At 42.3% G+C, this 17,991-nt stretch overlaps 1 protein-coding gene across 6 annotated transcripts in view; it reads left to right on the plus strand.

Annotated features, from left to right (window-relative positions):
• Positions 1-17,991, plus strand: part of DENND11 (DENN domain containing 11) — a 256,066-nt gene that overhangs the window by 87,193 nt on the left and 150,882 nt on the right. For 5 of the 6 annotated variants that reach the window (XM_033958009.1, XM_033958010.1, XM_033958012.1 and 2 more), the window contains one exon: positions 430-588. The exons of the other annotated variant lie outside the window; for it this stretch is intronic. In XM_033958009.1, the coding sequence (XP_033813900.1) occupies positions 430-588 (159 nt within the window). The remainder of the gene's footprint in view (positions 1-429; positions 589-17,991) is intronic. 6 annotated transcript variants of the gene reach the window in all.

Here is a 17,991-nt window from a genome sequence, read left to right on the forward strand (position 1 = left end):
AAAATAAAATTTATTTTTTTAATGCTGAGGGATCTGGGGGTAAAGAGTGGGCATGTTCTGCACTAATCAGTGCATGGGCATTGCCACGCACTAATCAATTAGCTTAGGTTTAGTGCATGAGTCACTACTGCCTCCAAAATAGGTGGTGGTAGAACTCAAGCACTAATGGGAAAATCAGCACTTGGCTGTTAATACGATAAATTGGAAAATTTGGCCTTCTTACCCCAGTAGTAAAAATGGCATTACCATGCAGCAATGACTCATAAGGGCTCCTCTGTGTCCTATCTTTATTTTACTCTCTTGTGTCCTTTTAAGCTCTGAAAAGGTAATACAAAATCTGATTTTCAAATATGTTGTTTGATGGTGGGCTTGTCATTCTCATGAGTACTTTTGTTTTGGTTTGATCTCTTCTTTGAATTCTGTTGATAGCTATTTTCGCAAAGGACAGTACTTCGGCCTAGCATGCTTTGCCAATATGCCTGTGGAAAGTGAACTGGAGCGTGGGGCACGCATGAAATCTGTGGGGATCCTGTCGCATTCATATACACTACTCTACAAATACATGCACTTCCTAGAGAAACAGGTCAGGTGAGTCCTGCTGTCTGGTTAAGATATGCCATACTGCATCAGATCATAGGTCCATCAAGTCCATCATCCTTTCTCCAGGACTTGACCAATCTAGTATCTAGCATAACAGAATCTCAAGGAGCAGATAGATGCAAGCTTGATGATTCAAATAAGATTTCAGTCTCTTAACTATATCAAAGCCTGCCAAAAGCAAACTTTATTTGAATCATTGAGCTTTTTGTGCAGTTACGCAGGTGATGGTTCTCAGCATACTGGATTGTTGTAATTTGCTTTCTCTTACAACTCTTCCAGATTCCAGGTTCAATCCCTTCCCACAATTGGGGAGTTGCAGAAATCCAAGCACTTTTTTGAGCATGTGCTCCTCCTACCTAAGAGTGTGATTTAGAGCCCCCTATGGTTTTCAATTTCTGCAAGCAATCCATGCAGAAGTCTTTTGATCTGCTCTGCTTCTTTTTCTTATTTTTTTGCTTTAAGTTCTTTTTTTTTTTTTTTCAGTGGCTTCAGTGCTGTAAGACCCTGTGTGGTGTCCTCTGCTAGAGGAAAGGTTGTAATCCCACAGAGCCAGACTGCTGCTTCACAGAGAAACTTCGGTGGATCTGTGGAGCCAGCCTGCTGTGCCACCCTTCTTAGATTCGGGGTCCATTACTTTGGGAGTTTGCTTGCTCTTTGAACCTGTCAGGGTTTAAACACAGGCTATATATGTTCTAAAATATTCCTCTGGATTTCAGGGTGCTCGCTGCGTTTCCCGCCCCCAGTTGCGTGGAGAGTTTCCTTGGGGGTGGAAGTTACAGTCGGTGTCCGTCCGATTGGCAGTCCAAAGATCTTCAAAGTTAGTTATTTGGAGCAGTTTCTGAGGCAGAAAATCCTTTTCCTCCATTCAGCTGCAGTGTAACAGAACTGGCATGCAGGCACTTCAAAGATGTATACCTCTATTTCCTATGGGAGCTTCAGGAGTGGTCTGTGGAACTCTGTAAAACTCATTTTTCAGAGTTTGAAGGTAGGGTTCAGGTCTCCCGCATACTCAAAACACCAAATCACTAATTTTTATTTTTGGATTTTCTTTATTTTTGCCGTTTTTGGTGTGAATTCACTGGCAGCAGCCATCATGGATTTTAATTTTTTTTTTCATAGCTTGATTTCTGCCTCAAAACCCCTTGATTTTGGTGCAAATTGATTAGGATGAACTCCTTAGCCTCTAATCTGTTGACTGTATTTATGGATTGCCGGAGCTCTGGGTTGCATTGTAAATTACCAAAAGAGCAATTTGACGCCGTTGTGCTGAACTTTAGAAGTAATTAGTTATTAAATTTTACTATGCATTTTATAGAGGGTTTAGATTTCAAACCATGTCTTATATTTGTTTAAATGTCTTTATTGAATTTCATAAAATACAATAATTCAACACAACAGTTAATCTAATGACATTTAAGCCATTTCCCCAAACCAGAAAGACAAATCAATTAGCATGTATTTTACAATTGTCATCTAAAAGAGCCCATACCCTCTTAAAATATCGAACTGACTATCGCCTAAAAGCAGCAGCTACTTCATATTTTTGTGTAAGACAGACTCCTGCCCACCATGCAGGAAAAGAAAGAACTGTACTATTTTTGCATTCTGATAAAACATGCTGAATTGCTAGACCCATAAGAACATCAAATAATTTGCCTTTATATTTTGTAACAAACTGTGATAAGAGAGAATACAAAATGACAATTTCATAAGTCAGCTCTATACAGAATCCAAAGATTTCTTGTCCTCATTGCCAGGCTTCACCCCAAAACATTTTAACAGCATGGCATCTAGACAACATATGATAAAATGTATCTACATCAGTTTTACAAGTCCAGCATAAATTAAATCCATGCGCTGACAGTCTGGAGACTCTATAAGGTGTCCAATATGTTCAGTGAGCAACATCGAATAAAGATTGTGTTAATGATGGTGACAGAGTTGGTCGACATACCTTTCTGCAGAAAGCTGTCCATATAACATCGATTTCCATTTGGAAATAATGTTCCCATAGCTGCTGCAGAGTAATACATGCATTTAGTCTCTTAAATTTAACTTTTCGATAAACTGAAGAGGCAATAGGAGGAAATATTTTTTCACTTGGAGAACAGTTAAGATCTGGAACGCGTTGCCAGAGGTTGTGGTAAAAGTGGATAGCATAGCTGGTTTTAAGAAAGGTTTGGACAAATTCCTGGAGGAAAAGTCCATAGCCTGTTCCCGCCTCTGCTTGCTCTGGATCGGTAGCATGGAATATTGCTACTCCTTGGGTTTTGGCCAGGTACTAGTGACGTGGATTGGCCACTGTGAGAATGGGCTACTGGGCTTGATGGACCATTGGTCTGACCCAGTAAGGCTATTCTCTTGTTCTCTTTTTAATTGCCTAATGAGACTTACACAAAAATTCTGTAAGCCCACATCCCTGGTATTTATCAGGTCTTTGTAACATGACTTTGCCAAACAATGTTTTAACTGCAACCATTTAAAAAATTGTGTAATAGGTAAATAATAGTCAGCACACAGATCCTCAAACATTTTAGAGTTATTTCCCTGATATAATTGATTGACAAACCAAATCCCCCCTCTGTTGCTATTCATCCCAATTAATAGTCAGTCCTTGAATTTTAATTTTTGGATTGAACCAAATTGAAATGTACTCAGAGGCAAGCCACAAAGTCCTAAATCATTAGCCATAGATTGTAGCACAGGAGGTATGGCTTGTAAGACCAAGGATTGTGGTACTGCCTGCTGAAGCTGTATAATCAACAGCCCACATAAAGGGAATGGAGCAGCAATCTCTCTTTCCAATAATAGCCACTTGGTTACATCAGGATCAAGTGCTTGAGTAAACCAATACACAGTGAAAGCTACTAGTTTAAAATCTGGAAAATTAATTCCACCAAAGTCTCTTTGCATTTTGAGTTTTTTTTAGAGCAATGTGCAGGGGCTTCCCTTTCCATAGGAAGTGAAGGATTTTGCTCTCCATAGATTTATAAAAAGCATCAGGAAACAGGATAGGCACCATACATAATATACAATTCGCCTTAGGAGTCAGTACCATCTTAATTGTCTCCAGCCTTCCCCACTAGTACAGGTATAAAGGGGACTATCATGTGGAAAACTCATCCACTAGAGCAAGTATTAACTGTTTGTATAATTCTAAAGAAGTTTCAACAGAGGACCAAACCAGATACCCAGTGATTTCAATTTGGTATCCCATTTTCATTGTAAATCACCCAGAAGATGCTTTTGTGCATACAAAGTTAAAGGCATAACCACTGACTTATCCCAGTTTACTTTATATCCTAAGATCTGAGAAAATTCACCAATCAGCATAAACAATACTGGCAAAAACTGCATGTGTAATAAGTATAACAAATCATCAGAATAGCCAGACAACTTACAATTCACCTCTCTACATTGTATCCCCAATATATTTTCATTTAGTCGAATTGCAATTGCTAGAGGCTCCAGAGAAAAAACAACAAAGGAGAGAGTGGACACCCTTGTTTAGTACCCCTGAACAAAGGAAAAGCTTTAGACTAGGGGTGCCCAAAAGGTTGATCTTGATTGACCAGTAGATTGCGAAAGCAATGCGAGTCGATCGCAGAGCCCATCCTGGGCTCGGTTATAAACTCATGTTGCCTTCGCGTTCTACCTGCTTCCCGATACCGTAAAGAGGAGGTAGAAGCACCGGACCAACCAGCCTTTCCCACCCGACGTCAATTCTAATGTCGGAGAGGAAGTTCTGGGTCAGCCAGGCAGCGATTGGCTGGCCCGGAACTTCCTCTCCGACATCAGAATTGATATTGGGTGGAGAAGGCTGGTCAGCCCGGCGCTTCTGCATCCTCTTTATGGCGTCTGGAAGCAAGGAGAGCTCCGAACTCAGCGATGGTGTCTTGGGGGTGACTTCAGTGGCTTGATGGAGGGCAGGGAGAAAGAAAGGAGGCAGGCAGGGAGACACAAAGAAAGGGGGAACAGGGAGACAGAAAAAAGAAGGAAAAAGAAATAAAGGGGGCATGGAAGAGAAAGAAAAAGGGGGCAGGGAGAGAGACAGAAAGAAAGAAAGAAGAGGGCAGGGAGAAAGAAAGGGGAGGGGGCAGGGAGAGAGGAAGAAAAAGTTGGGGGAGGGAATGAGGTCTGGAAGAGAGGAAGCATACAGGAGGCTGAAAGAAGGAAGAAATATTGGATGCACAGTCAGAAGAAAGTGCAACCAGAGACTCATGAAATCTCCAAACAACAAAGGTAGGAAAAATAATTTTGTTTTCAATTTAGTGATCAAAATGTGTCCGTTTTGAGAATTTATATCTGCTGTCTATATTTTGCACTATGGCCCCCTTTTACTAAACCGCAATAGCGGTTTTTAGCGCAGGGAGCCTATGAGCATCGAGAGCAGCGCAGGGCATTCAGCGCAGCTCCCTGTGCTAAAAACCACTATTGTGGTATAGTTAAAATGGAGGGAGTATATTTGTCTATTTTTGTATAGTTGTTACTGAGGTGACATTGCATAAAATCATCTGTCTTGACCTCTTTGATAAAAACCCCGGAATATAAATGATAATTAACATTTTCTCTGCGTACAATGTGCTTTGTGTTTTTTTTTTTAATTTTATTGTTGGTAGATCATTTTGACATGGTCATTTTAAAAGTAGTTCGCAAGCCCAAAAAGTGTGCGTACCCCTGCTTTAGACCAGTGTTTTTCAACCTTTTTTGGGCAAAGGCACACTTGTTTCATGAAAAAAATCACGAGGCACACCACCATAAGAAAATGTTAAAAAATTTAACTCTCTGCCTATATTGACTATATATAAAGTAATTCTCTTGAATAGGAATCAAATAAACACAAAGAAAGTATTTTATAATTACTTTATTATGAAATAAAAATTATAAAATACTTTATTCAGTGCGAAACCTGGGCCTGTTTGGCTGAACACAAAGCTGATATTCTGGCTGGAATCGAAGAAAGACACACACGTAGCTCTTCGTCAACAGCTCTCAGTCTCTCTCTGTATTTGGTTTTTATAGCATACAAAAATAGACAAATATACCCTCCATCCTTTTTATTAAACCACAATAGCAGTTTTTAGCGCAGGGAGCTGCGCTGAATGTCCAGCGCTGCTCTTGACGCTCATAGGCTCCCTGCGCTAAAAACCACTATTGCGGTTTAGTAAAAGGTGACCATATTGTAAAATATAGACAGCAGATATAAATTCAGAACTGTGCATAGTAAGTGAAGGGAAGTTTTCATCTCTGGGAATTTACCCAGTTAACTATTAAGTTATTTGGGCAAATTCCTTTGAAAACTGTGGTAATACTGCCTCCACTTTGCTAAATTTAAAATAAAATCATTTTTCCTACCTTGTCTGGTGATTTCTGGTTGCACTTTCTTCTTCTGACTGTGCATCCAATCTTTCTTCCCTTCTATCAGCCTGTATGCTTTCTCTCCTCCACACCTCATTCCCTCCCCCAACTTTTTCTTCCTCTCTCCCTGACCTTTCTTTCTTTTTTTCTGTTTCTCTTCTTTCCTTCTGTTTCCCTGCCTGCCCCCTTTCTTTCTTTCTCCCTGCCGTTCCCCAAGCCACTGCCACTGCCATCGGGGAACAGGACCCACCAATGGATAACAGGCCCCAAAGCCGACGCCGACGCATGCTCTCCCTGACGTCAATTCTACAATCGGAGAGGAAGTTCCGCCCAGCCAGGCAGCGATTGGCTGGCCCGAACCAGGCAGCGATTGGCTGGCCCGAACTTCCTCTCCGACTGTATAATTGACGTCGGGGAGAAGAAGACTTATCGGCTCCATAGATTAGATCGCCAAGACAAAGTGAGTCCTGGGTGATCGACTCACTTTGCCTTGGCGAGCTACTGGCGCCCCTGCCTCGGGCCCCCTGTCAGCTCCGGGCCCGGCGGCCCTGCGGCACACCAGGCAACATCTCGCGGCACACTAGTGTGCCGCGGAACAGCGGTTGAAAAACACTGCTTTAGACAATGCACCATTTCCTAATATGTGAACAAATGGAGATCTGTATAAAAGTCTGACCATTGAAATAAACTGAGGTCCTAATCTTAACTGTTCAAGAACTCAGAACATATATGCCCATTCTATTCTATCAAAAACTTTTTCTGCATCTAAAGATAAAACTATTAGCTGATCAGGTAAACCAGTTGCGACTGTAAGAATATTCCAAAAGATACACGAGTTATCAGATGTGAATCTACCTTGAATAAAACCACTTTGATCTACATGAGTTAGAGATGGCAAATATTTGGACAACTGCATAGCTAAAACCTTTGCATAAATTTTACAATCTAAATTAATCAGAGAGATGGGCTATAGTTTTTTTTACCTTTGAATAATCCACTTCCTGGCTTGGGAACTACCACTATGCATGTTTCCCCAAAGGATGCTAATCCCAAGCTATCATCTAACAAAGCCTGAGAGAACTGCATCAAATAAGGTACCAAAACATCTTGAAATGCCAAATAAAATTCCACAGTCATCCCATCTGGACCTGGTGCCTTCCCCTTTGGAAGAGCTATGAGAGCTTCCTGTACCTCAGCCACATTAATTGGAGCATTAAGTCTTTCACATTGCTGTTCACTTAAAATTGGATGAAGTACCGTATTTCCCTGAAAATAAGACAATGTCTCATATTCATTTTTGGTCCCAAAAACGCACTAGGGCTTATTTTCAGGGATGTCTTATTTTTTTCACGTACAACGATCATAGTAACTTAGTAGATGACGGCAGATAAAGACCCGAATGGTCCATCCAGTCTGCCCAACCTGATTCAATTTAAATGTTTTAATTTTTTCTTCTTATCTATTTCTGGGCAAGAATCCAAAGCTTTACCCTGTACTGTGCTTGGGTTCCAACTGCAGAAATCTCTGTTAAGACTTACTCTAGCCCATCTACACCCTCCCAGCCATTGAAGCCCTCCCCAGCCCATCCTCCACCAAACAGTCATATACAGACACAGACCGTGCAAGTTTGCCCAGTACTGGCCTTAGTTCAATATTTAATCTTATTTTCTGATTCTAGAACCTTTGTGTTCATCCCACGCTTCTTTGAACTCAGTCACAGTTTTACTCTCCACCACCTCTCTTGGGAGCGCATTCCAGGCATCCACCACCCTCTCTGTAAAGTAGAATTTCCTAACATTGCCTTTGAATCTACCACCCCTCAACCTCAAATTATGTCCTCTGGTTTTACCATTTTCCTTTCTCTGAAAAAGATTTTGTTCTACGTTAATACCCTTCAAGTATTTGAACGTCTGAATCATATCTCCCCTGTCTCTCCTTTCCTCTAGGGTATACATATTCAGGGCTTCCAGTCTCTCCTCATACGTCTTCTGGCGCAAGCCTCCTATCATTTTCGTCGCCCTCCTCTGGACCGCCTCAAGTCTTCTTACGTCCTTCGCCAGATACGGTCTCCAAAATTGAATACAATACTCCAAGTGGGGCCTTACCAATGACCTGTACAGGGGCATCAACACCTTCTTCCTTCTACTGACTACGCCTCTCTTTATACAGCCCAGCATCCTTTTGGCAGCAGCCACTGCCTTGTCACACTGTTTTTTCACCTTTAGATCTTCGGACACTATCACCCCAAGGTCCCTCTCCCTGTCCGTGCATATCAGCTTCTCTCCTCCCAGCATATACAGTTCCTTCCTATTATTAATCCCCAAATGCATTACTCTGCATTTCTTTGCATTGAATTTTAGTTGCCAGGCATTAGATCATCCCTCTAACTTTTGCAGATCCTTTTTCATATTTTCCACTCCCTCTTCGGTGTCTACTCTGTTACAAATCTTGGTATCATCTGCAAAAAGGCACACTTTTCCTTCTAACCCTTCACCAATATCACTCACAAACATATTGAACAGGATTGGCCCCAGCACTGATCCCTGAGGGACTCCACTACTCACCTTTCCTTCCTTCGAGCGACTTCCATTAACCACCACCTTCTGGCGTCTGTCCGACAGCCAGTTTCTGACCCAGTTCACCACTTTGGGTCCTAACTTCAGCCCTTCAAGTTTGTTCAACAGCCTCCTATGAGGAACTGTATCAAAGGCTTTGCTGAAATCCAAGTAAATTACATCTAGTATATGTCCTCGATCCAGCTCTCTGGTCACCCAATCAAAAAATTCAATCAGGTTCATTTGGCATGATTTACTTTTTGTGAAGCCATGTTGCCTCGGATCCTGTAACCCATTAGATTCAAGGAAGTACACTATCCTTTCTTTCAGCAAAACTTCCATTATTTTTCCAACAACTGAAGTGAGGCTCACCGGCCTGTAGTTTCCTGCTTCATCCCTGTGACCACTTTTATGAATAGGGACCACATCCATTTTCCTCCAATCCCCAGGAATCACTCCCATCTCCAGAGATTTGTTGAACAAGTCTTTAATAGGACTCGCCAGAACCTCTCTGAGCTCCCTTAGTATCCTGGGATGGATCCCGTCTGGTCCCATTGCTTTGTCCACCTTCAGTTTTTCAAGTTGCTCATAAACACTCTCCTCCGTGAACGGCGCAGAATCTACTCCATTTTCTCGTGTAACTTTGCTAGAAAATCTCAGTCCTTCTCCAGGATTTTCTTCTGTGAACACAGAACAGAACTATTTGTTTACCACATTCGCTTTCTCCTCATCACTTTCCACATATTGGTTCCCAGCATCTTTTAGCCTAGCAATTCCATTTTTCATCTTCCTCCTTTCACTAATATATCTGAAAAAATTTTTGTCTCCCTTTTTTACATTTTTAGCCATTTGTTCTTCCGCCTGTGCTTTCGCCAGACGTATTTTCAGTTTCACCCTGTAGTCCTTTCTGCTCTCCTCTTCTTGTTTTTTTTATATTTCACAAACGCCAACTCTTTCGCCTTTATTTTCTCAGCCACTAGGTTGGAGAACCATATCGGCTTCCTTTTTCTCTTGTTTTTATTGATTTTCTTCACATAAAGGTCCGTAGCCATTTTTATCGCTCCTTTCAGCTTAGACCACTGTCTTTCCACTTCTCTTATGTCCTCCCATCCTAACAGCTCTTTCTTCAGGTACTCTCCCATAGCATTAAAGTCCGTATGTTTGAAATCTAGGACTTTAAGTATCGTGCGGCCGCTCTCCACTTTAGCCATTATATCAAACCAAACCGTTTGATGATCGCTACTTCCCAGGTGAGCACCCACTCGAACATTAGAGATACTCTCTCCATTTGTGAGGACCAGATCCAATATCGCTTTTTCCCTTGTGGGTTCCGTCACCATTTGTCTGAGCAGAGCCTCTTGAAAGGCATCCACAATCTCCCTACTTCTTTCCGATTCTGCAGACGGAACATTCCAGCCCGCATCCGGCAGGTTGAAATCTCCCAACAGCAGAACCTCCTCTTTCCTTCCAAACTTTTGGATATCCACAATCAGATCCTTATCAATTTGCTGTGATTGAGTCGGAGGTCTGTAGACTTCACCCACATAGATAGAAGTTCCATCTTCTCTTTTCAGAGCAATCCATATCGCTTCTTTCTCTCCCCAGGTCCCTTGCATTTCGGTCGTTTGGATATTGATCTTTACATAGAGAGCTACTCCTCCACCTTTTTGACCATCTCTGTCCTTCCTAAAAAGATTATATCCCGGTATGTTTGCATCCCATCCATGTGATTCACTGAACCATGTCTCTGTGATAGCGACAATATCTAGATCTGCCTCTAACATCAGGGCTTGCAGATCATGAACTTTGTTGCTTAGACTGCGAGCAATTGTGGTCATCGCTTTCCAGCTATTTTTCAGCGATAATCTCCTTTTTCGTATGGATTTTTGTTTCGTTTCACTTTCCGTTGCAATACTAAGAAATGAGTTGCTGATATTGCTTATGTTGCAGTCTTTACTACTATCACCTAAACAGCCGTCTAAACAGGAACCTCTCAACCAGACAGAGGAGAACCCAATCCCCTTTCTCCTACCCCCCTTTTAAAGGAACTAAACGCAAAAAGATGTATGACAACTTACTAGCAACAAATGCAGCTAAATTGGATCCCACCATCACCAACCTACTGACAGTTTCAACTGACCTCAAGGCTTTCCGCAAAGAAATTAAGACCCTAATATTCAAGAAATTCACCCAAACGTCCTAACCCCTTCCTTTTCCCCTCTCGCCCCCTCTTAGAATCCTCACATCAAAATTGTTTTTAGACCTTACGCCTTTAATTGTATTCCTCTTACTGGAAAAGTCCAGCTATCTTTTTTGTTGTACTAGGTCCAACTTCTTTAATTGTATTTCTCTTCCTGGAAATGTCCAGTTATCTTTTTGATGTAATCCGCTTAGAACTGCAAGGTACAGGCGGAATATAAGCCATTAATGTAATGTAATGTATCACATCTTTTCTTTTGCCGGGGGTGGTCTCTATAATTGTCCTTCGTACATACACCACCCCCACCTTCTAGTTTAATTGCCTAGAAAAATATTGTCTAAATTTCTCTGCAAGGTTTCTTTTTCCTGCTGTAGTAATATGTAGCCCATCAGTGCAATATAGCTTCTTGTCCTTCCATGTATTTCCCCATCCTTCTATGTACCTGAAGCCTTCTTGATGACACCAGGCTTTGAGCCATCTATTAAAGTCTTCTGTGTTTTTCACTCTTTGCTCTTCCTTTCCATATACAGACAGTATTTCAGAAAAAGCTAAAGTGTTTACAAAAGGTTTCACGCCCTCACCAAGCTCCCGAAAAGCTTTCTGTGCTGCAAGTGTGGAGTTGTTGACCAGGTCATTTGTTCCCAGATGGATGACAACATCAGTGTTAAAATCCTTAGTTTCTTCCTTAATTATAGTCTGTATTTGCCTGGAACTCCTGGTAGCTGAGGATCCTGGAAGACATTTCACTATTTTGGTCTCCTCGCCTTGTGTTCCAAGGTTAATGCCTCTGATGATGGAATCCCCCAACAGTAATAGTTTTCTGTATTTGGCCTTTTTATTTGTGCTTAGGGTGTGCTTGCTCTCTTGAGTTACCTTCATTGGTTCCAGTCCCACCTCCCTTCTGTTTTCTTGAGTATCGCAGTGCACTAGTGGAGCGAATGAATTCTGTAGAGTTAATATTTGTGAAGGTGGATGTTTCTGTGTTACATGTCGCAGTCTTCCTGAGCCTACTGTGACCCATTTATTCCTGGGCTGTTTTATTCTTTGAGGTAGAGGTGGTAAGTTGGTATGATTTTGTGGAGTGATGAAAGCTGCTTTAATTGTATTCAATTCCTGTTTAAGTTTGCAGAGCTCCTCCTTAATACTAGCAAGTTGAAGACAGATGGGGCAAGCCTTAAGCCTCCAAATAGTATGTCTTGGAATTAAAGTGCCACAGTGATTACATAGAATAAAGGTCATCTTGATTGGTTGTGAATTGACTTGATTTGAGTAGTCCTGCTTATTTGGGTCTCTATATATGGTGGGACTATAAGTCTTACCCTTATTCCTATGAAGAGGAAGAGGAAATAAGATTTAACAGAGGAAAGAGAAGGGTTTATTTTATTGTGCTTTTTTGTTTTTTTTTAAGTAAGAAACAGGGAGGAGAAGAGAAATTAAGCAGATATAATGCTGAAAACCAGTGAAAAGAGCAGAATATGAAATGTTGAGCAACTTATCTTATTGAAGTTCACAGGGCAGCCTTGTTCACAGCAATGTCCCAAAGATAATGCAATTAACCTTAGAAGTAAAACAGAGCCCCTCCCTTCTCCACCTAATCAGATACAATGGCTAAAAACTAGTAAGTCAGAAATATAGGCTCTATACCACCTAAAACACAGTATTTTAAACAGAAATGCAGGTTCTATAACAAATCAGTGGCTACCCTAAAACACAGGATTTATAACAGGATTTTCCTACTTTAGTCACCCTGAGCCACAGGCACCAGGATTTAATTAGAGTTAATAAAGTCTTACCCTTATTCCTATGAAGAGGAAGAGGAAATAAGATTTAACAGAGAAAAGAGAAGGGTTTATTTTTTTGTGCTTTTTTTAAGTAAGAAACAGGGAGGAGAAGAGAAATTAAGCAGATATAATGCTGAAAACCAGTGAAAAGAGCAGAATATGAAATGTTGAGCAACTTATCTTATTGAAGTTCACAGGGCAGCCTTGTTCACAGCAATGTGCCAAAGATAATGCAATTAACCTTAGAAGTAAAACAGAGCCCCTCCCTTCTCCACCTAATCAGATACAATGGCTAAAAACTAGTAAGTCAGAAATATAGGCTCTATACCACCTAAAACACAGTATTTTAAACAGAAATGCAGGTTCTATAACAAATCAGTGGCTGCCCTAAAACACAGGATTTATAACAGGATTTTCCTACTTTAGTCACCCTGAGCCACAGGCACCAGGATTTAATTAGAGTTAATAAAGTCTTACCCTTATTCCTATGAAGAGGAAGAGGAAATAAGATTTAACAGAGAAAAGAGAAGGGTTTATTTTTTTGTGCTTTTTTTGTTTTTTTTAAGTAAGAAACAGGGAGGAGAAGAGAAATTAAGCAGATATAATGCTGAAAACCAGTGAAAAGAGCAGAATATAAAATGTTGAGTTCACAGGGCAGATTTGTTCACAGCAATGTCATCTCTCCCTTCCTCTCCTTCACCCAATTCTTGTGCCATATTGCAAAGGGTTGTGTACCTTAATAATCTGTCCCCCATCTACATTTGCTTTGAATGAAGGAAACAAAATCAAACAAACAAACAAAAAATCTCAAAGCAAAAGCACTTATAGAGAGCCTTTGTACGTGCCTCATTGCAGTTGGTACCCAAGAATAAGGACGAAGAGGAGAGGTCTACAGGGTACCAACTCCCTTATCCCCAGCCCCAATTTACCTTCAACCTACCTTCTGCTCTGTCTTCCATCACCCAGTCCCATATATATACATGATACAAACTACCCGCTGCTCTACTATCTGACCAGGTCTTCGGGTGATGGACCATTACCGAATTAATGAGGACAACCAGATCCTTGCCACACAACAACTGCCCCTAAAAAGTTAGCCGTGCCAGAGTTGCCTTGGAGTTGGAAGCACCATCCCACCGCCAGACCCAGAGCATTCGTCAGACCGAAATAGTCCGCTGATACTTTTGCCAGCACCTACAAAAAACCACAGAAGCCATCCGCCATGTAGTCCATCCCAGCCCACAAAAGCTGAGGAAAAGGTATTCGCAGCTGAGCTAGACAAGCGCGTGCCACAAAGGACATAGACACCACAGCTTCAGTGGTCAAATTAGCTGGTTCAAATTATCCAGAGAACCACATCCACCTGGCTGTTTTGCATAGCTTTCAATACAACTTTCCCATCACTAGGGAGAGTATTGCGCTGGGTCAGCTGAGCCATCAGGGAAAATCTTCCTTGGACTGCCACAAAACTGTGGACACTCTTGCACCTGAGGATGCAAGCTGTACATAGCCTGAGCTTGAGAGTCCATCTGCTCCAGAACCATGAACTCTTATCTGGATGCCAGGAAAAGTCGCAGATTGTGAACAAATGCTGCAGAGCCAGGGAGAAAAGTTGATGAAAGGAGTGGGCTGGGTATCCTCGCTCACTCCGGTAAAGAAGCATCAATGAGATCCAGCAGTGCCTCATACAAGCGCTTGACAGTTGGATCTGCTGTAGGATCCGGAGCCCCAAGGGGATCTGCGGATCCAGCCTCAAGTCCAGATTCCCAAATCCGGGAAGTGCAGCACTGTCCAAAAAGGATCAGGGATGTCCGGAGCAGCTGCTGGGACCCCTGAAACAGTCTGGGAAGGGGGAACAGACAGTGCAGATGGAGGTGTAGAGACCCCCCAGGCCACTCAGCTGATGAGATGCGTAGCAGGGAGAACAGAAAATCACCCAGCAGCCGGACCCCTGGAGTAAAATATGGACCAGCAAAATCTCATAAATTCAGAGAAGGTATCTGGACCCTGGGGCGTAGTCACCCTTAGATGACTTATACTTAACATAGTAACATAACATAGTAGATGACGGCAGATAAAGACCCGAATGGTCCATCCAGTCTGTCCAACCTAGTTCAATTTAAATTTTTTAAATTTTTTCTTCTTAGCTATTTCTGGGCAAAAATCCAAAGCTCTACCCGGTACTGTGCTTGGGTTCCTACTGCCGAAATCTCTGTTAAAACCTACTCCAGCCCATCTACACCCTCCCAGCCATTGAAGCCCTCCCTAGCCCATCCTCCACCAAATGGCCATATACAGACACAGACCGTGCAAGTCTGCCCAGTACTGGCCTTAGTTCAATTTTTAATATTATTTTCTGATTCTAGATCCTCTGTGTTCATCCTACGCTTCTTTGAACTCAGTCACAGTTTTACTCTCCACCACCTCTCTCGGGAGCTCATTCCAGGCATCCACCACCCTCTCCATAAAGTAGAATTTCCTAACATTGCCTTTGAATCTACCACCCCTCAACCTCAAGTTATGTCCTCTGGTTTTACCATTTTCCTTTCTCTGGAAAAGATTATGTTCTACATTAATACTCTTCAAGTATTTGAACGTCTGAATCATATCTCCCCTGTCTCTCCTTTCCTCTAGGGTATACATATTCAGGGCTTCCAGTCTCTCCTCATATGTCTTCTGGCGCAAGCCTCCTCTGGATCGCTTCAAGTCTTCTTACGTCCACTTATGCGCACAGAACCTTCCAGGTTATACCTTTAATTTGAAGGGCAATCCTTTGCCTTACTCAATCTCAATTAAATTCCTTGGAGTCACATTGGACTTCACTTTGTCGTTCCACTCTCATATTTCAAAAGTAGTTTCATCTTCTTTTCTACGACTTCGTCAACTCCACTCAGTTTGGTCATTGTTAAATTAGAATTCTTTTCGAATCCTCCTACACTCACTGGTCATTTCTCGCTTGGATTATTGCAATTCATTACTAGTTGGACTTCTGCAGTACCAACTGTGTCGACTCCAACTAGTACAAAACACTGCACGTCGGCTTCTCTACCGTCACTTAAAATTCGACCATATTACTTCGCTTCTCAAATCCTACTTACTTTTCACATACTGGATTCTGGTTCTCAATTTTTATTTTCTCATCTGATTTCCATAATCTCTTAGAAGGGATCTGCGTTCCTCCAATCAATCCTTACTGACCATCCCATCAATTAGGCAGCTTTTCCAGACATTTCCTGAGCCGACTGTGTCATGTGGTACAAAATGCTCTAAATGCGGCAAATTTTGCACAAATTTGGTCTGAATCCACACAAGAAGACCCTAAGGATTCCATTCCCACAGTTTTCTTGGCAAAATTTCAAATTTTGAGGAAGCAGGAAAAAGTTGAAAAAAAAGATTGTTGAAAATTAAAAATGGCCGATGGACCCGAATTTGCTCCAAAAACGTGCCAAAACGATTTCTCAAACTTCAAAAATTATATAAATAACAAATTTTAGGTGGGGGAACATAGAGGAACACTGGAAAATCTTCAAAACCCCTTGAAATTAACTTTTAAGAGATAGATTTTGGAGTCTGTCAGCTCCATTTTGTACTCACGGTTACCAGACAAAGACCTTCCAGCCTTTTCAATGGCTTGTTTAGAATTCATTGCCATACTGCTGGAAACTCATTCTTCAAGCTCATCTTCGGGCTGCTAGTCAAGCTACTTTGTCTGATTATGCCTCCACCCCTGCAGACCACAGGACACGCATCTGGACGGGCGGAGGCACAAAAACGCAGCCAGGCTGCGGAACATCACTGAGCCCCCTAAATGCGCTACACAGTCTGTGCTTGACCCTCCCGCTTAACAAGGAGTGAGACTTGGTCAGGGACAGCCCTGAGCTCCAAGGAAGACTAAGCAGACTGGCTAACAGGTACCCCGAAGGGATCGGCCTGTCAGCTACAGACTCAAGTCTATGAATTATCGAGCAAGCAGAGCTTCAAATCCATTTTAAAAGTGAAAGGGGCAAAACTACATCAAATTAAAATAATAGAATGTGGAGAGCAAAATCTACACAGCTGCAGCCATGCTTGCAGAAAAGACTGCTAGAGGGCGCTAAACTAGCCTGTGAAGTACACTAGAGGCAGAGTGAAAAACCTGAAGTGGATTTCTTCTGCAGACCATGGGGCTCATAATCGAAAGAGAAAAACGTCCAAAAACCGGCCTAAGTCGACACTTGATGAACATTTCTCAAAAACGTCCAAGCGCCGATAATAAAACTGGGTTTTGGACGTATTTAAAAACGACTTAGGCCTTCATAGTGCCGCTCAATGTCCAAAGCTAAACGGGGCGTTTCGGAGGCGTGTCGAGGACGGGAGTTGGGCGGGATGTGGGCTGGCTTAGACTTAGTCGTACAGCATATATAACCGAAAGTTTAACAACAGAGCCTAGACAGAACTTGGACATTGTGACTTAGACCATGTAAAACATGGTCTAAGTCACAAAAACCCACCTACACTCACCAGATAAGCACTTCAAACACATAACACAGACCCCCCCCACACACTACCCCAGTGATCACCAACCCCCCCCCCCCCACCTCCATAAAAATTTTATTCACAATTTTAAATTTCAGCCTCCAGACCATCATCACATGGCCACCTGGTATAGGAAAGCCTAGTCGTCCAGCTCAGAGGCAGCTTGAGGGTGGGTTTGACCCATGCCCATAAGCCCTTGTAATCACTGCATTGATACTGAAACTTGCACTGCCCTATACACCCCCAAAACCCTTTTTTACTGGCATATAAGTGGCTCCTGCAGCCATATGTTCTATTGGGGTGGTAGATAAGTGGGTCTAGGGGATTCTGGAGGTGGTTTGGGGGGCTCACCGTCACCTATAAGGGAGTTGTAGGGAGGAGAAGCCATGGCACCCTTTTTGTGATGTTCACAGCAGTGCCCTGTAAGGTACCCCACTATTTAGGTGGCATGTCTGGGTGTGCAGTCCATCACTTTGCAGACCCCTCCCACGTCCAACAGGGCTTGTTCTAGGCGTTTTGGACTTGGACGGATGTGGTATAAAGATGGACGATTTAGCAGCTTGGACGATCAGATCGGCAGGACGTATAATTAGATGATTTTCAAGTTGGATGTATCTTTCGAAAATGTGTCTTAGGCTCTTTTTAACTTTGGACGACTTGTGAGATGGACGTAAATGGACTTAGATCTCCCTTTCGATTATGCCCCTCTAAGTGAGTAGTGGGAAATAACCCTATGGTCTAGAACAGGGGTGGGCAACGAGGGCTGCAATCCAGTCTGGGTTTCAGGATTTCCCCAATGAATAAGCATGAGATCTATTTGCATTCACTGCTTCCCATTGTATGCAAATTGATCTCATGCATATTCATTAGGGAGGTCCTAAAAACCCAACTGGATTGCGGCCCTTGTTGCCCATCCTTGGTCTAGAATGTCTCTCGCCTATTGCACTGTAAATTTATTTTCTTCATGGCCAGAAAGGGTGTC

Source organism: Geotrypetes seraphini, chromosome 9 (genome assembly GCF_902459505.1).
Source record: "Geotrypetes seraphini chromosome 9, aGeoSer1.1, whole genome shotgun sequence".
NCBI lineage: Eukaryota > Metazoa > Chordata > Amphibia > Gymnophiona > Dermophiidae > Geotrypetes > Geotrypetes seraphini.